The sequence below is a fragment of the Canis lupus genome, chromosome 15 (assembly GCF_048164855.1).
Source record: "Canis lupus baileyi chromosome 15, mCanLup2.hap1, whole genome shotgun sequence".
In the NCBI taxonomy this organism is placed as follows: domain Eukaryota; kingdom Metazoa; phylum Chordata; class Mammalia; order Carnivora; family Canidae; genus Canis; species Canis lupus.
In genome coordinates this window covers 48,730,800-48,750,161 of record NC_132852.1, presented here as the reverse complement: position 1 = coordinate 48,750,161, position 19,362 = coordinate 48,730,800, and the positions used below count along the sequence as shown (strand labels likewise).

The 19,362-nt window shown below is 47.1% G+C and overlaps 1 protein-coding gene across 15 annotated transcripts; it reads left to right on the top strand.

Annotated features, from left to right (window-relative positions):
- Window positions 1-10,928: 10,928 nt before the first annotated feature.
- Window positions 10,929-19,078, top strand: ZNF672 (zinc finger protein 672). 15 transcript variants are annotated; one of them, XM_072777249.1, is made up of 5 exons: window positions 11,279-11,753; window positions 14,219-14,275; window positions 15,044-15,138; window positions 16,366-16,421; window positions 16,519-19,078. In XM_072777249.1, exon 5 carries the CDS (start codon window positions 16,777-16,779, stop codon window positions 18,136-18,138), a length of 1,362 nt encoding a protein of 453 aa, XP_072633350.1. In that variant the 5' UTR covers window positions 11,279-11,753; window positions 14,219-14,275; window positions 15,044-15,138; window positions 16,366-16,421; window positions 16,519-16,776; the 3' UTR covers window positions 18,139-19,078. The 15 variants fall into 15 exon arrangements, 14 of the variants coding, with proteins under 14 accessions (XP_072633360.1, XP_072633359.1, XP_072633361.1 ...); XM_072777259.1 differs by lacking the exons at window positions 11,279-11,753; window positions 16,366-16,421 and adding an exon at window positions 10,929-11,268 and having other exon boundaries at window positions 14,253-14,275; XM_072777258.1 differs by lacking the exon at window positions 14,219-14,275 and having other exon boundaries at window positions 10,929-11,753.
- The last annotated feature ends 284 nt before the right edge of the window (window positions 19,079-19,362 follow it).

Genomic DNA, 19,362 nt, shown 5'->3' with positions numbered 1-19,362 from the left:
TACTATCTAGTAAATTGACAGTGTTAGTGACAAGTCAACTCTTCATCAGTGAAGTAAAATTTTTCTCAAGTTTTTATTTTTATTTTATTTTTTAGAAAGAGTGCAAGCTGGGGTGGGGAGGGGCAGAGGGAGATAGAATCTCAAGCAGGCTCCACACCCAATGTGGAGCCCCATGCAGGGCTCCATCTCATGACCCTGAGATCATTGCTTGAGCCAAAATCAAGAGTAGGAAGTTTAACCAACTGAGCCACCCAAGCACCCCATCAAGCTTTTATTTTTTTTTTAAAGAAATTTTGGGGTTTTTTTAATTTTTTATTTATTTATGATAGTCACAGAGAGAGAGAGAGAGAGAGAGGCAGAGACATAGGCAGAGGGAGAAGCAGGCTCCATGCACCGGGAGCCCCACGTGGGATTCGATCCCGGGTCTCCAGGATCGCGCCCTGGGCCAAAGGCAGGCGCTAAACTGCTGCGCCACCCAGGGATCCCCCCATCAAGCTTTTATTGGTAACTTTTTTTTTTTAATTTCTTCACAGAAATACTCTAAATTACCTTCATCTTTAAAAACTCTTCTTGTAGTTTGTTTTTTTTCCTACCAACAAAACTACCTTTCTATGGTCTTTTTTTTTTTTCCCTACCTTGAGTCAAATATTTTAATACATACCACCGTCTGGTAATGAAACATAATTGATTACTAATGTATAGTGACAGAAGGCAGATCAGTGGTTGCCAGGGGAAAGGAAGGAGAGAGGACAGACTGATAACGCAGACTTGCAGGTAGTGGATGTGTTCTCTATCTTGATTGTAATGAGGATATGATCTGTATATACATATGTTAGGACTTTTCAAATTGTACATATCAGCACAGAGTATTAACCACTGTAGGATCACGGTGAACTATCAGGCACCTGTCCAAACTGTACATTTCAATATAGAGATTCTGTATGTCAATTATACTTCAATAAGCTTTTTTAAAAAATTGGTTGGAAACTTGCTCTGAGAAATATATGATGTAAAGTTTGCTAATAAATGTTAATTAAAGGGACAACCTATATTATTTAAAATACCTGAATTATTTCTACTCTTGTTAAACCTGCTAGATTTTTGAGAAATAAATTATTTTCCCCTTAGCTTGTCATCTTATTGAATCATAAAAACAGTGAACACATATGCGGTGTTAACTCTCTACCAGGAACTGTTCTGCGTGAGTTTGTATCTATCATTTTTCCTCATGACAACTAACTGGAGTATACTGTACCTCCACTTTACAACTGAGGAAATTGAAGAACTAGAGGTTAAATAGCTTGCCCACGGTGATACTGCTGGTAAGTGACAGCACCAGTCATGAAGTCAGTCTAGGGCCTCAACTAAGCTTTATACAGAAAAGTATTTAACATTATTTAAAATATTTTTAGTGACATCATATGTTTAGTTTAAATGTACCTACTTTAATTTTAAATGCCTCAAAAGCTGTGAAAGGAACCAAAATCAAAAGATTTTCTAAAGATGCTACAAGTTTGCACGTGATACCAGTATTATTTACACTACTGCTCCTAAAATGCCTTGAAAGTGGTTTCGATTATTATGTTGAGCAAAATAAGTCAGAGAAAGACAATTATACATTTTTGCTCGTATGTGGAATATAAGAAACAGTGCAGAGGATCATAGGGGAAGGGAGAGAAAACTGAATGGGAAGTTATCAGAGAAAAACCATGAGAAACTTAATGACAGGAAATACACTGAAGGTTGCTAGAGGGGAGGTGGATGTGGGGATGGAGTAACTGGGTGATGGGCATTAAGAAGAGCACATGATGTGCTATGCAAATGATGAATTATTGAACTCTACATCTGAAACTACTGATGTATGTATGTTGGTTAATTGAATTTAATTTTTTAAAAAAGTGATTTCAATCATAGTGATTTTATTCTTACCATGTATTTTACTTTAATTCTCCCCTAAAAGTTATATCTCATATTTTAAGCTCATTTTCCAAATATTTTGTGAACCAGTGATTCCTACATGTCAGTTTTGAACATATTTTTTATTTTTATTTTTTTAAATTTTTTATTTTTTTTTAAGATTTTATTTGTTTATTCATGAGAATACACAGAGAGGAGAGAGACAGAGAGAGGCAGAGACAGGCAGAAGGAGAAGCAGGCTCCATGCAAGGAGCCTGACATAGGATTTGATCCCCGGTCTCCAGGATCAGGCCCTGGGCTGTAGGCGGCTCTAAACTGCTGAGCCACCAGGGCTGCCCAAACATAATTTTTAAAAAAAGATTTGACTTATTAATCCAGGAGAGACACAGAGAGAGAGAGAGAGAGAGGCAAAGACACAGGAAGAGGGAGAAGCAGGCTCCATGAAGGGAGCCCGACCTGGGACTCCATCCTGCATCTCCAGGACCACACCCTGGGCTGAAGGCAGTGCTAAACCACTGAGCTACCCGGGCTGCCCATTGAACATAATTTTTATCTGGTAGAACTTTTATTTCTTTTTTTTAATTTATTTAAATTCAATTTTGTTAACATATACTGTATTGTTAGTTTTAGGAGTAGAATTTAGTGATCAACATTTTTATATAACACCCTCATTACATCAAGTGTCCTCCTTAATGCCCATCACCTGATTATCCCTTCCCCCTACACATGGCCTTCCAGCAACCTTGTTTGTTTCCTAAAGTTTACTGCCTCTTATGATTTGCCTCCCTATTTTCATCTTATTTTATTTTTCCTTCCCTTCCCAATGTTCATGTTTTGTTTCTTAAATTCCACATATGAATGAAATCATATGATATTTGTCTTTCTCTGATTTCATATAGTATAATACCGTCTAGTTCTATCCATGTTGTTGCAAATGGCATGATTTCATTCTTTTGATGGCTGAGTAATATTCCATTGTATATATACACCACTTCATCTTTATCCATCTGTTGATGGACATCTGGGATCTTCCCATGTTTTAGCTACAGAGGACATTGCTGCTATAAACATTGGGGTGCATGTGACCCTTTGAACCACTATTTTTTTGTATCCTTTGAATAAATACCTAGAATTGCAATTGCTTTGTCATAGAGTAGTTCTATTTTTAACTTCCTGAGGAATCTCCATACCGTTTTCCAGAGTGGCTGTGCCAGCTTGCATTCCCACCAAGAGTGTAAGAGAGCTTCTCCTTTCTCCACATCCTTGCCAACATCTGCTGTTTCCTGAGTTGCTAATTTTAGCCATTCTGACTAGTGTGAGGTGGTATCTCATTGTGGTTTTGATTTGTATTTCCCTGATGCCTAGTGTGATGTTGAGCATTTTTTTCATCTGTCTGACATAACTTTAAAAAAAGCTAGCATTAGGACTAAGAAATTTCGAGTGGTGGAGGAAAAGAAGACTAAGAAATTTCACCATTAAGGACTTAAACATCATTAAAGAATAGGAAAAAGCTTGTGTTTTTTAATTTAAATTCAATTAGCAAACATATAGTACATCATTAGTTTCAGATGTAGTGTTCAATAATTTATCAGTTGTGTATAACACCCAGTGCTCATCTCATCATGTGCCCTCCTTAATGCCCCTCACGCAGTTACCTCATTCCCCCTTCCCCATCCCTCCAGCAACCCTGTTTGTTTCCTAGAGTTAAGAGTCTCTCATGGTTTTTCTCCCTCTCTAATGACTTCCCATTCAATTTCTCTCACTTCCCCTATGCTCCTCTATGCTGTTTCTTATATTCCACATATTAATGAAACTATATGATAATTGTCTTTCTCTGATTGACTTTTTTCACAACTCATCATACCCTCCAGTTCTATCCATGTTGATGTAAATGGTAAGTATTCAGCCAAAGAGCTTCTTTTTTTTTTAATTTATTTATTCATGATAGTCACACACAGAGAGAGAGAGAGAGAGAGGCAGAGACACAGGCAGAGGGAGAAACAGGCTCCATGCACCGGGAGCCCGATGTGGGATTCGATCCCGGGTCTCCAGGATCGCGCCCTGAGCCAAAGGCAGGCTCAGGGATCCCAAAGAGCTTCTTTTTTAAATAAAGTTGATTTTTATCCTCTCAACTAATATTCCAGTTTTGTGTTACACCAAGTTTATCCGGTTTATCTGTATCTAGTTTACTAGAGCTTTTACAATTAGTTTACCTGCATAAATGTAAAAATAAGTAGCAGTCTCTGATTGAATCAGTGCCTGAGACTTTGAAGTTGGCTGCACACTTAAAGCTGCACAACCTCCAATAATTTTCTATTAAAAATTAATTAATAGAAATAGAAATTAATTAAAATTGTATTTAAATTCTAATTAGTGAGATGCCTGGATGGCTCAACAGTTGAGCCAGGATCAAGCCAGGACTTGATCCAAGTCCAGATCCAAGGGATCAGGCTTTTTTTTTTTTTAAGATTTTTTATTTATTTATTCTTGAGAACGTAGAGATAGGCAGAGGGAGAAGCAGGCTCCATGCAGGGAGCCTGACGTGGGATTCAATCCTGGGTCTCCAAGATCCTGCCCTGGGCCGAAGGCAGCTCTAAACCGCTGAGCCACTGGGGCTGCCCAGGATCAGGCTTCTTGTGGGGAGCCTGCTTCTTCCTCTGCCTATGTCTCTGTCTCTCTCTGTGTCTCTCATGAATAAATAAATAAGTTATTTTTAAAAATAAATTCTAATTAATTAAAATATGATGTAATACTGGTTTCAGGAGCAGAATTTAGTGATTCATTACTTACATATAAACACTCAGTGATCAACACAAGTGCCTTCCTTAATACCCATCCCCAGCCCACCTCTCCTCCAAACCTTCAGTTTGTTCTCTATAGTTAAGACTCTCCTATGACTTGCTTCCCTCTAAGCATGCTCTTTAAATTAAGACAAAAAATGAATACTACCCAAAAGCAAACTACACATTTAATGCAATCCCTCTCAAAATACCATCAACATTTTTCACTGAGCTAGAAGAAACAATCCTAAAATTTGTAGAGGACCACGAAAGACCCTGAATACCAAAACAATCTTGAAAAAGGAAAGCAAAGGTGAATGCAAGATCATTCCAGACTTCAAGCTGTATTATAAAGCTGTAGTCATCAGGATAGTAGGGTGTAGGCACCACAACACGTAGGTCAGTGGAACAGAACAGAAAACCCTGAAATGGACCCACAACCATACGGTCAACTAATCTTCAACAAAGCAGGAAAGGGACACCTGGGTGGCTCAGCAGTTGAGCCTCTGCCTTCGGCTCAGGGCATGATCCTGGAGTCCCAGGATAGAGTCCCACATTGGGTTCCCTTCATGGAGCCTGCTTCTCTCTCAGACTATGTCTCTGCCTCTCTCTCTGTGTGTGTTTCTCTCATGAATAAATAAATCAGAACTTAAAAAAAAAAAAGCAGGAAAGAATATCAAATGCAAAAAAAGACAATCTCTTAAACAAATGGTTTTGGGAAAACTGGACCACTTTCTTATACCATACACAAAAATAAATCCTAAATGGATGAAAGACCTACATGAGGAAACATCAAAATCCTAGAGGAGAACACTTGTTATGACAGGCACTGGGTGTTATATGCAAATGATAAATCACTAAATTCTCCTGAAACCAATATTATATGTTAACTGGAATTTAAATAAAAATTTGAAGGAAAATAATGAAAGGACATTTAATACTCTATGTCAAAAAAAAATACTCTATGTCATGTCATTAAAATTAATTTGTTATTGATGTAATTTGTAAGCTATTATTTCCTGAAAACCATTTTGACCTGACTTTACAATATGCTTGCAACTTGAAATTAATAAAAACCCTCATTCTTAAAACAATAAAATCTGCAATTCAGAATTTTATTAGGTTGTCTGTTCTTTCTGTTCTCATTCTAGATTGTTAGATTTCACTTTACTGTACTTGGTTCTTTCCACTATTGGAAAACTGCCAGTTGACATCTGTGGCGTTATTTGAGAAGCAAAAGAAGCTATCATGTTCTAGAGGCCAATGTTTTTATTGTAAATGGGACTGAAATTGGAATACTTAATTGTATTTAGTAATACAGGAACAAAATGAAATTGAAACTGTTCTCAGGCTTTATATCACTGTAACAGCAAGCTTTCCAAATTTCATTTGATCAGGATCACATTTCAAACAAGGGATTGAAATAGTGGTCTATACCCTTAACTCTGTTTATTTACCTTTCATTCACCTCTCAGCTGCAATGTAAAGCATGTACTGTATTCCACATGCCCACAATGAATAAATATTCAGTACTTTTACTCCCCTTTTCTGTCCCTATCTCTCCTTTTAAACCACTAAGAGTGCCCTCTGGTCAAACTCAATGGACTGACATTGTTATGACATTACGGGGCTTATGCAAGCATTAGGCATGGACCACCGTTTTCTCACATGGGATCCAAAACCTCACCCTGTCTAGAGGCTCATGGGTGGCTCAGTCAGTTTTGTCTGACCCTTGGTTTCAGCTCAGGTCTGATCTTGGGGTCCTGGGATCAAGTACCGTGTCAGGCTCTGTGCTCAGGGCAGAGTCTGCTTGGGATTCTCTCTTTCCTTCTATGTGTCTATGTGTGCCTCTAAAATAGATAAATAAATCTTAAAAAAAAAAAACAAAAACAAAAACAAAAAAACTCACCCTGTCTTGATTGTCCCTTTTTTTTTTTTTTTTTTTTTTTTTGGATTTTATTCATAGAGACACAGAGCCCAATGCGGGACTCAATCCGGGGACTCCAGGATCACACCCCGGGCTGCAGGCAGCGCTAAACCGCTGAGCCACTGGGACTGCCCAGCAGTCACTTTTCTAAAAGTCCTTACTGATTGCCCCTTCTACAGCTGCCTCCTTTTAGAGGCTAGGGCTCCAGGGTTCTACCTTTAGTTCCCTTCTTACCCACCCACAGCCTCTTTGGGAAATGTCATCCACTCTCATAGCTTCACCTTTTCACCTCTAACTTCCTAGTCTTTTTTTTAAAAGATGTATTTATTTATTTATGAGAGAGAGAGAGAGAGAGAGAGAGAGAGAGAAAGAGGCAGAGACAAGGAGGAGGGAGAAGCAGGCTCCATGCCGGGAGCTCAATCCCTGGACTCCAGGATCCGCCCTGGGCCAAAGGCAGGCGCCAAACCGCTGAGCCACCCAGGGATCGCCTAACTTCCAAGTTTTTAAAAAACCTGATGCCCCATGGCTCCTCCCCTGCCCAGTGACAGAAGCCTAAACTCTTGACTGTGGCATAGATTCTTCTAACCACACTGTAAGGGCATGCTATGGGCACATTTCACCTGCCTAGGCAGGTGAAACTCAGTGTGTCCTCAATAAAGATTCATGGAAGGGAGGGACCCCTGGGTGGCTCAGCGGTTGAGCATCTGCCTTCAGCTCAGGGCATGATCCTGGTCCTGGGATCGTGTCCCACATCCGGCACCCTGCAGGAAGCCTACTTCTCCCTCTTCCTGTGTGTCTGCCTCTCTCTCTCTTTGTTTCATGAATAAAAAGTAAAATCTTAAAAAAAAAAAAAAAGACATGTGTGGAAGAGAGAGATTCTTCAAATTAACCAAATTTCTTTGAGTTTCCTTTCTCAACATCTCCATTTTCTAGAACTCCTGTCCTGCCCCACTCAGCATCCTCCAGAGAATTCTGATCTGCATATACTAATATTTTGTCCTCAGTCTAGAGCAAGAGTATGGAAACTACTTTCGTGCTTATCCCATCTCTCTGCCCAACCAAATCCCAGTATCTCTACCTTGGCAGAAAGCTCCCAGGACATGGAAATAATTGTCATCACCATCCTGATACAAAATCTTGGCTACATGTTTAATCTATGAAATTTTCTGATGACCTATAGCAGAATTGTCCCACTCTTCCTGTTCTAGCTTTATACCACTTTACACCTGATATATCGTGGGAAGGTATAGTCTATGGAGGTCTGTCTTCCCACAACACTCCTCAAAGACTCCGTTTCTGTTTTGTCTCTAATACTCAACAACTCACTTCCTTGAACATAAGCAAGCATTTGGAAAGTGCATTCAGTAAGAATGCCCTTAAGCTTACGGTTTAGTAGGGGAGATGAGACACAGACACAGTTTTGAAGTATATGGTAAATGATATTAAATACAGAAGGTATTCATATGTCTTGTGGCCTGAAAGGCAACACATTTTCAGATAAATACTTACAGAATTTCTAGATGAACAATTCTAGTGGTCAGAAAGGAAATATGTTTTTCTTTTTTCTTTAAGATTTTATTCACTTATTCATGAGAGGCAGAAAGAGAGAGAGAGAGAGAGGCAGAAGGCAGAAGCAGGCTCCATGCAAGGAGCCCGATGTGGGACTCGACCCCAGGACTCCAGGATCACGCCCTGGGCCAAAGGAAGACGCCAAACCGCTAAGCCATCCAGGGATCCCCAGAAATATGTTTTTCACTTTGAAGTGGATTGGCATTTAAAGAGAGTTGTGAAGGATAAGCAGAACTTTGGCAGATAAAGAAAGGTGGAGGAGTAAGAGTATATTCCAGGCTGAGAGAAATGTAGGTAGGTGAGCAGTGATCTTGTTTAGTGGAGGCTTGAAGAGAACAGGCTAAAAAGACAGGTTGGAACAGGAGGGAAAAGATCTTGATGTTACACTAGAAGAGTAGACTTCATTTGATGGGTAATATAGAATTTAACAGTTTTTGAGTGGTAGGATGACACACTCAGAGCTTACTTTAGGGAGATTCATCTGGCACTTCAGAGATGTATCCCCCAATGACTGGAAGATTACTTGGCATATAGTAGATCCTCCATAAATATCTTGAATATTTACAAGACCATACTGGGAGTTGTCATTTAATGATGGAGATTTGTAGTGAAAGGCAACCATCTAGATCAAATATTTTCAAACTGACAAATACGCACATAACTTCATCTTGACCTTCTTTATTTCACTAAGCTCAGTATTCATGCTCCAATTATTATCCCCCTCTGTAATGACTCCCACAGGGAACAAAAATCCACCTCCCTGCATTTTCTCTCCATTGAGTTCTTTCCTCCATAGCCACACAAAAGAAAGTTGTTTAAAAAAAAAAGTTGGGGGATCCCTGGGTGGCGCAGCGGTTTGGCGCCTGCCTTTGGCCCAGGGCACGATCCTGGAGACCCGGGATCGAATCCCACATCGGGCTCCCGGTGCATGGAGCCTGCTTCTCCCTCTGCCTGTGTCTCTGCCTCTCTCTCTTTCACTGTGTGCCTATCATAAATAAATAAAAAAAAATTTAAAAAAAAAAAAAAAAGTTGGGATCCCTGTGTAGCTCAGCAGTTTAGCGCCTGCCTTCAGCCCAGGGCGTGATCCTGGAGTCCTGGGATCGAGTCCCACATTGGGCTCCCTGCATGGAGCCTGCTTCTCCCTCTGCCTGTGTCTTTGTGCCCCTCTCTCTCTCTCTCTCTCTCTCTCATAAATAAATAAAATCTTAAAAAAAAAAAAAAGTTGTCAGGGCACCTGGGTGGCTCAGTCAGTTAAGTGCCTTCAGCTTAGGACATGATCCTAGGGTCCTGGGATGGAGCCTCCACATAGGGAGCCCCACTTAGGGAGTCTACTTCTCCCTCTCCTTCTGCCCCTCCCCCACACTCGTGCTCATGCTCTCTCTCAAATAAAATCTTAAAGAAAAAAAGTTGTCTAATCCAGACCTCTTTCACATGACAGTCTGTCAAATTTTGTGTACAGTCATCATGAACATGTTTCCCAGCCCTTTCAATTATATAATGTATTTATCAGTATCCTAATCACTCCTCTGGAATTGGCCTACGTGTCACATATCAATGCTGAACAGTGAGTCCAGAGATGTCCTAATTAATCCATTCTTCAGGCCTGAAGGGCTTTGGAATGATCCTGCATAGCATTACCTTATCTGTATATGGAACTTTACAAGCATGTTTTCCTTTTCTACTTCTCCAAATCCATCCCTTCCTGGTTCAGGCCATCATCACCCCAGGCCTGCATCCTGGGTCCGTTTTTTGGTTCCTTGCCTGCTGCTGCCACCCCTGAACTCCTTACATCATATTCACAGGTGGACCAGCAAACACTCATTGAGCACCTGTGATGTGTGGTGCTCAGGCTTCAGGCATGGCTTATGAGTAAGACAAGCCCTGTCCTTTAACTGCAGAGGTGACAGCCATCCTCTGACTGCACCACGTGTAGAGGGTTCCACAGTGAGGGTGGAAAGCTGCATTCCAGCATAGATTGGTGGAAATGGCACCTGACTAAACTTTTTTTTTTTTTTTTTAAGTTAGAGTTGAAAGCAGAGGAGCATTCCATGCTGAGTCACGGGGTAGGACTTGAGGAGTTTGAATGGACGGTGATTTAGGGGACTCCTGAGCAGAGGGACAGACGCTCTCGATAGGTAGCAGCATGGCAGTGCTAAGTGTCCTCGGAAGGAAGATTAGAGCAGGTGAAGAATGATCCCGAGAGCCATCCTGTGGAGTCTGTTCCAGATGATCAGTAGGGTACCAACCGTATCTCCGGAAAGCAGCGCTCAGCACTTGCATCTCGCAGTGGAAGACACTGAAGCCTTGACATTTGGACGGGGAGCTCTGCCGAGCAGTTGTTGAAGAGGCGGCTGCAAAGCAGCGCAGGACCTCCCCTCCTCCACTCTGGCAGTGCGCCCCTGGGTGGGTCATTAATTGGTGGGAGCCTCCTTGGCAGGGCTGTGGCGAGCATTAAGCGCGATAATGGGTGCCGAGTGTGGCCTCGCGGTACGAAAAGTCACTAACTTACACTGGGACGATTTGGTCGGGCGGACCCCGCGGCTACTCCACGCCAGGAACCCGATACCCAGGGTAGAGGGGGGCAGCAGGAGCGAGGACCCGGGGCGCGAGCAGCGGCAAGAGCAGCCCGGGAACCCGCACTCCTCGCCTGCCGAACCACACTGCGCGCCCCTTCCTCTGATTGGACGGGAGCAGCCCGGGGGGCGGGCGGACGGAAGGGAAGGCAGAGATTGGCTAAGCGTGGGAAGAAGGCGGAGCCTTGTCGGGGAGGGAGGCGGAGCTTGGCTCCCAGGGCTAGGCCCGTCCCCTCGCTGGGATTCCGCCCGGGGCTGGGGGCTCTGAGGCCTTCTAGATACACGTCCCTGCAACCGGTGACGCCGCCCGCAGGAGGCCGACGACTGGTCAGCCGGGGACGCGGGACTCCCTATCTCGAGGCGCCTCCCAGCTGCCCCACTCGGCGGCCGCGCGCTCCGCCTGCGCCTTCCTCCGACGCCCCAGTCCCGCGATCCGGGAGGCGGGGGCGGCGAGCCGGCTGAGTGGGGGCTGCGCGGTGTCCAAGGAGCCAGTCGGCGACCGGTGAGGGGACCAAGGGGCTGGGGGGGCAGGGTTGGCGCGGGGCGGCGACCCCCAACTGTCGTCGTGTCCCCTCGCTACGGGCGGCTGGCGTCTGCCGCTGTCGGGAGCGCGGCCCCGGCAACGAGTGACGGCGGGTGTGCGGCACGCGCCATTGGTCTGCTGCGCCCGCGGCCGCCCGGCCTTGCCCGCCTCTCCCGGTGACCTTCGGGGCCGGCGGCCGGGCGACGCGGACCTGGCCAGGCCGAGGCGGATCCGGAGGGCAGTGTCAGCACCAGGCTCCGTCGGCGCCCCCGCTCCTCGCTACGTTTTTGCTGCCCTGTCCAGCCCCCAGGGTAGGCCGGCGCCTGGGGCGAGGAGCTGCGGGAGGACCCCGGGCTGCAAGTTTCGCCCAAGGAGAACCCGCCTAGCAACTCGTGACGAAAGTAGACCGAGGCGCCCGGGATTGGCTGCGCCGCGACCTACCCAGGTGCGGCGTTCCTCCTTCGGTGAGCCGCTTTGTGCACTTGCGGGTTAAGTCCCCACCGACTAGCCTGAAACTGAGTAATCAGCTTCCACGCTGGCTCCGACAGCTCCCGGGGTGTGGCCTGCGGCTACGGAATGCCCACGCTCTCCAACCGTGCGGAGAAGGGTTCCTTGGGGGTCGGGGAAGGACTTCAAAACTCTTGCAGAACGTTTAGAATCCTTGGCCTGGGGGGCGGGGGGGGGCGGGTGTAGGAGTCAGAACTCGTATTCAGGGTCCCTCCTCAGAGGAACTGTCTTGAGCAGGGCAAAACCTAAAAACTCCTATTTTAACCTCCTTTCCTTTCCTTTCCTTTCCTTTCCTTTCCTTTCCTCTTTTCTTTTCTTTCTTTTCTTTCTTCCTTTCTTCCTTTCTTCCTTTCTTCTTTCTTTCTTCTTTCTTTCTTATTTTATTTGACACAGACAGCGCTGGGGCGATAGCGCACAAGCAGGGGAGGAGCAGCCTTCCCGCTGAACAGGGAGCCGGATGCGGGGCTCCATCCCAGGACCCTGGGATCATGACCTGAGCAGAAAGCAGAGGCTTAACGACTGAGCCGCCCAGGCGCTCCTAAACCTTATTTTCATATGAAACGTTAGGATAGCTTCCTTTCCTGAGTTTTCCCAGGCACCTGAAGTCCCCTGTCCAAGGTCACACAGCTAGTAAGGAGGAACTGCCTCTGTGGTTCTTTCATGGATGTTGGCAGTTCCATTTCAGTAAACCAAAGCAGACTACTTGCGGTATGTGCAGTATCAGATAGGGCTAGGGAGGATACGATGACTGGAGAGAGGCCTCCTCCTCCTGTAACCTAACTTTTGAAAGAATTATTTCCAAATTAACGTATTTTTTAAAAGCACTGAGTGCCATCCATGTGCCCAACTTCTTGCTAGGCCCAGAAAAGGTGTAAAACACCTTCCCGCATCCCAGTTCTGCGATGCTTTGCCCTCTGTGGGTTGCAGTTTTGGGCAAGTGTCAAAGGAACCTAGGGAATAGACTATCCTACTATATATGTTCTATCCCTGCCGAAGATCCCTATCTTCTTCACACTTTCCAGTGCACAGGAAAAGCTCTGTGAAGGCAAAACTTCCAAAAGAGTGTATCTGGATCATGATCAGGCTTGGGCACTTGGGATGGGAAGCAGCACTTCCGAAAACTTGTCGGACTGAATCTGAAGCTGAAAGGGGCAACTTCTTTTGAAGTACTGGACCTTGTTTCTGTTATGGAAGAAGAGAAAGCAAGGAGTAGCCATTCTGGTGCTCTAGATTCCATCCTCCCTACCTAGGAAAGGGGCTGAAACCTTCCTAGGATGTATGAGAATCACTTTCTTGTTACTTTCATTGATTATTCAGAATAAAGGCAAAGTAAGGGGATGGGGCTGTGGGTTATGGAGTTGCTCAGCAGAGCTTCTGTGAGGAGGGGTGACTGTAGCAGAGCCCTGGATAAAGAGAGAAAGGGGCTTTACAAGTGGAACTAGAAGTGGAACAGTCCCAAAGTAGGCAGTTAATTTTACTAATACATTTCATTTAACCCAATATATCCAAAATATTATCATTTCAACATACAACATTAAACAATATTCACGAGGTAGTTTGCATTCTTTTTTCATACTAAATCTTTGGAATCAGGAGTGTATGTAATCCTTACAGCACATCTCAATTTGGACCAGCCACATTTCAAGCGCTCAGTCACATATGGCTCATGGCTTCTGTAGTGGACAGTACAGCTGGGACAGCCCTCAGCCCCACTCCTGTACCAGTTTTACCCAGCTCTGGCTTCAAGAAGGAGGATCGCTTGTCTCTTCATCCTGCCCCAGAAATATTGGCCCAGCAGAACAGATAACCAGAGAAGAAAATCTTTGTATTAACCGAAGGATACAACTCAGAAGGAAAAGAACTAAGATGTTCTCATAGTAGATTGTTAGATAATGTACTAAATCCGGATGAATTATAACACATCTCTAATCTGTAATATGTTAGATATGGCATGAAATACCTGCAACATCTATTAAGAAATAACCAAAAAAATAAAGTGATATATAAAATTCAGAAGTTTATTTTTAATCAATTGTGAATGTTAATTTTTCCATTAGCTTATCTTAGTACCTGTTTATTAATTACACATGTAATATTTGCAAATATTTGTAAGTATTAAATGCTTGAAAAGTACTAAAATATTATATTTTTTCTAAAATATTTTAAAGTATTGAACTATTAGGACTTTTTACCAACTCACTCATAATTACCTTCTTCCCTCTTTCCAAGCCCTGGTACTTATTGTTTCCTTCTGTACTTACTTTTTTACTTAAAATGAATATATAACAGCTTGAAGACTCTCAGTTGGGAAAGTGTCTAGGATAGTCTAGAATTTTTTTGTACCATAATATATATATATATATATATATATATATATATTTTTTTTTTTTTTTTTTTTTTGTTTGTTTGTTTTTTCTTTCAGATTTCCTCCCATTCACAGACCCTTTTGCTTCCAGGGCAAACTACATCATGGAGTGAGGTACACAAGAGAGACCTGAGGGCTGTACTCTGGCACTCAGTTACCAAATCTGCCCCTAGATCAGGGTCTGTCTTCCCTAACATTTGTAATGGGGGGAAATTGTATCTTTGTGTAAATGCCATTTTTGTAGGCATGTTTTTGTTTGTGCATTTGTCTTATCTTCCTTGGGCATGTGCCCTGGGAGACAGAGGGTGGTTTCCCAGAAACTTGGCTTGAGAGGTCTCCATGGTCCCTGGAGACCCCCAAGTGATGTGGAGCCCTCACTAGTATGCACATTGCTCTCTTTAGCATTTGGATCAAACACTTGAATCCTGAGGGAAGGTTTTATTCACAGGAGGGCAACCACTCTTTTGAACTGACAGTCTAGAATCAGTGTCTGGGCCGAAAGTTCCCTCTGGAAGGATGGGCTCCCTTTAAAGACTGCTTTTGGGTCTGCAGAGGGACTCGTTCCCCTGCTTGTAGCTTTTGCTTAATCTCGTATCTGTGAATAAGGTGTCTAGGATTTAAAACACTGCAGACCAAAAAAAAAAAAAAAAGAGAGGGAGTGTGGGAAAGGAGGAGTGTGACAGATGAAACAATAACAAAATGTAGGTAGATGCTTAGGTGAGGGGGTGATTCATGATATTCTTTAGTTTTTTATATTTGAAAATGTCCTTTAAGGCAATACCCTTTTCCCTCCAGGAAATACTCCCCTCTTCTATCTCTCCCTGCCTCTGTCCCCTTTGCTCAATGTAAATTCATGTTGTCCCTCTTACTTCATCTCTGCAGTGTACAGAACATCCTGTTACAAAGGCATGAGAAGAGAACATCCTGTAGTGGCCACTCCTGCCCATCGTGGAGGGAGCAGAAACTGCAGAGCTGAGGTTTGTGGCTTTCAAGGCTTTTTTCAATGGATCCCATTTATGGGGTGTTTTAAGCAGAGCTGAGTATTTAGGATGTTTCTATCTGCCAATAAGAAAATGCTGACCATTTTGTTTGCTTCCTCTCCCTGACCTGTTGAGTGACACAGCCTATATATATATTTTATAGAAGCTATACCTAATCTTCACTGAATTTAGCTGGGACCAACCCATGGGCCTCAAGGAGAACAGTCAGTGATGGGGCCTGCGGGAGGTTCTGTACAGAAAGGCTGAGCCTGCCCCCAGACAGCTACCTGGACCAACCTGTCAGAAAGCTATAGGGATAACATCAGAGATAAACAGGGCAGCAGATCAGAGTCCGTCTCCATAATGGAGCTTCTCTGCTAGTCTGGATTCTCCGATTGCTGGGCATTGAAAAAAGACTGGAGAATGTTTATAAACAACTGGGATGACCTGAGAATTAGGAAGGAATGCTCCTTCCTTCTCCCCATGTTTCCTGAAGATGGGAAAAGCGCTCCTAGGATAATGCCATTAACTTTCAATATTGTTCTTTGTGGATGATTCATGTTCCTTTCTGCCTCTTTCCTGAGTCCTGAGTTGCTTTCTCAAGGCAAAGCCAGGGAACTTTGACGTGGAGTGCTTATTTATCAGGTGCTGTCCAAAGCAAAGGTGCAGTACTTTGGGGTTTCTCAGATAACCATCCCTTACCCGGGCCCCAGTCCTCTCTGAGACTTTTGCCCAGACTGCTGCTTCTGCACAGGTACCCTCCTTGTCCTTCCAGCCCAGGCCTGGCTGGGTTCACACTGGGGACTTAGGAAACCAGAATCACAGAGGAAAGTGTTGCTATCATGTAGGCCCAAGGGCCTTCTTTTTTTTTTTTTTTTTTAATTTTTTTTTTAATATTTATGGTAGTCAGAGGGGGGGGGGGCAGAGACACAGGCAGAGGGAGAAGCAGGCTCCATGCACCGGGAGCCTGATGTGGGATTCGATCCCGGGTCTCCAGGATCGCGCCTTGGGCCAAAGGCAGGCGCCAAACCGCTGCGCCACCCAGGGATCCCCCAAGGGCCTTCTCATTGCCCCTCCCCCATTGGTGTTTCCTAGTGCATCTCCAGGCCGCGACCTCCGATCTACTGACACAAAACAGGCTGGCTATTCCTCATCCCCTCCCTCTCTCTCTGAATCCCTCTTGCCCTTCCTGGTTGCATGAGTGCCCCCCTCCCCATATTCTAGGAGTCCTATGGCTTTGTCTCCTCTCGGAGAATGCAATCCGGAGACGGCCTGGCCAAGTAAGTTACAAGAGACAGGGACCCTGGGGTCTCTCCATTCCCCAAGGTGTAGCTGTTGCAGCTGTTACTGTGGCTGACAGCGACTTTCTCCCTGTAGGGCTCTGAGTGAAGGGTGAAGCTGGCTGCAGCCCACCCGAGAAAAAGCTGCAGAGCCTGCCCACAAGAGAAGGAACCTGGTGTCTGCCAGCCAGCTTCCCAGGCCTCCCGTTCCTCCCTCTGCCACCCCCTTTGCAGGCTTTCAGAAAACCGAGTAACACGCAGTTGGAGGAGGTGGACCCCGGAGTGGGAGAGGCACCTTTCCCGGCCAGCCTGGCCCCAGCCTGCATCCCGAGGGCGCCCCGGCCCAGACCTCGCCATGCTCGCGGGATCAGAGGCGGCGGCGGCAGGAAGGCCCTACATGTGCAGTGGGTGCGGCAAGAGCTTCCGCTACAGCTCGGTGTTGCTGCGCCACGAGCGCGCCCACGGCGGCGACGGCTGCTACCGCTGCCTCGACTGCGGCGAGCGCTGTGCCTCGGCGGCCGACCTGCGCGCCCACCGGCGCGCCCACGCAGGCCAGACACTCTACGTCTGCGGTGAGTGCGGCCAGAGCTTCCGCCACAGCGGCCGCCTCGACCTGCACCAGGGCGCGCACCGGCGGCGCAGCTCCCGCGCTTGCCGCGCCTGCGGCCGCCGCTTCCCACACCGCCCGGCTCTGCTGCTGCACCGGCGCCGCCGGCACCCCCCCGAGCGGCCGCGCCGCTGTCCCCTGTGCGCCCGCGCCTTCCGGCAGAGCGCGCTGCGGTCCCACCAGGCGCGGGCGCACCCGTGGGCCCTGCCCGCCGTGCCCGGCCCCCCGCCCCTCCGCGGCGCGCAGGGCCCACGGGCCTTCGGCAGCCACACGGAGCCACGGAGCCGCGGCCGCGCGGCCCCGAGCCCCAGCGAGTCCGCAGGGCCTCCGCCCGCGCCGGCCACGCACCAGTGCGGTGTGTGCGGGAAGAGCTTCGGCAAGAGCTCCACACTAGCGCGGCACCTGCACACGCACTCGGGGGAGAGGCCCTTCGCGTGCCCCGAGTGCGGAAAGGGCTTCCAGGAGAGCGCCACGCTGGTGCGCCACCAGCGGACGCACACTGGGGAGAAGCCGTTCGCGTGCGGGGACTGCGGGCGCCGCTTCAGCGAAAGCTCCACCCTGGTGCGCCACCAGCGCAGCCACCAGGGAGAGCGGCCGCACGCGTGCCCCACGTGCGGCAAGGGCTTTGGGCAGCGCTCCGACCTCGCGGTGCACCAGCGCATCCACACGGGCGAGAGGCCCTTCCCGTGTGCCGAGTGCGGCCGCCGCTTCAGCGACCGCTCCGACCTCACCAAGCACCGGCGCACGCACACGGGCGAGAGGCCCTACCGTTGTGAGCTGTGCGGCAGACGATTCACATGCGTGTCCAACCTCAACGTGCATCGGCGCAACCACGCCGGCCACAAGCCCCACAAGTGCCCCGAGTGCGGCAAGGCCTTCAGCGTGGGCTCCAAGCTGGCACTGCACCGCAAGACCCACCTGGGTGAGCGGCCGGCCGAGTGCGCCGAGTGTGGCAAGTGTTTCAGCCACAGCCGTTCGCTGTCCCAGCACCAGCGGGCCCACGCTCGGGCACAAGCCGCCGGCGCTGCCACCCAAGCCACCGCAGCAGCCGCAGTCCTCTTCGCCAGGCAGGCAGAGCAGGAAAAGCCTGGCCTCTGGTGTCCTAGTTGAGGGACACCTGCTGAGAAGCGTCTTGGGAGGCGGCTGGGCAGGGACTGAAGCACTGGCACAGCGATAGTGGGGCACCCGGCAGGCGGAGGTCCGCGCGAGGTCACCGTGGCTGCCCGCGGCCTTCCCACGCCCCCGCTGGTAACCCTGCCACAGTACCCCCGCTCTTTGCCTTGCCAGCTCTTCCTGCCCACATCCTTCCTGCTCCCCCCCCCCCCCCCCCCAGCTGTGGATGCAGGGAGCTTGGGAAGAGAGCCAGGGCCCGTAGAAGCCGGCTGCCGCCACTGTGCCCTCAGATGTTTCTTTCTTCTCTTCCCACCTGTGCTGGATCTTCTCTTGTCCCAGCCCCTTTTTCCAGCCTGGGCCTCCTCTCGCTCTTCTTCCTGGGGACTTTTGTCGTCCTACCTCTTCAGGTAGTGACCACAGATGTGGCTACAGCGACAGCCCACCCACCTTGTGGTCATCTTGCCTCTTGGTTCTACTTGACAGTCTCTTTGCCGCTTTCTCCCTGGGCTCTGAGGGATGGGATTTGTAGGCAGATGATGGGATCGCTCATTTCAGTGAAAGATCTCATGCCAGAAGTATGCAGCCTGTGGGAGAAAGCCTACCTACCATGACAGTAGACAGGAGCCCTCAGCAAAGTACCCACCTGCCCCATGGGTCAGACATGATCACGGTGTCCAGATCAGAGTGCCTCTCCGGGCAATATTCTGCAGCTAGGGACATTAACTTTGGGACCTGAACTGAGACCCCATGGGGTCCATAAAGCAGAGTATTGCCAAGTGGAGCTTTCAGAGTGGGCTTTCCAAATCAAACTTGGAGCCATGGGGAACTGAGCTACATGGAGCCAACAGTGCAGAAAGTCTGAATTGACCAGCGATTTTTTTTTTTTTTTTTTTTTTTTGCTTATGGCTGGAGAAATAAAGATTGTTTGGGTTCCAGATGCCAAGATCCTCCTTTATCAAAGCTGAGGCCGCTGTCTTGGCACACTTAGGAGTGATCCTAAGGTATTCAAGGTAGCTCAGTGATCTTGCACGTACAGCCCCCTTGATTTTGCGTGTAAAGTCAAGACTACTCAGGCATACACATTTGGTTCTCCCAGATAACGCAGTGTACGAATATGGCTTAGGCTCACATACCTCCATTCCTGCTCACATACCTTCATTCCTCTCTAGTGTCCCAGCCTGCCCTGCTTGAGTGCAAGAATGGGTATGTATGATGATACCC

Coding starts and splice junctions, on each gene's coding strand:
- ZNF672 (XM_072777260.1), top strand. CDS start 16,777: ATGCTCGCGGGATCAGAGGCGGCGGCGGCAGGAAGGCCCTACATGTGC.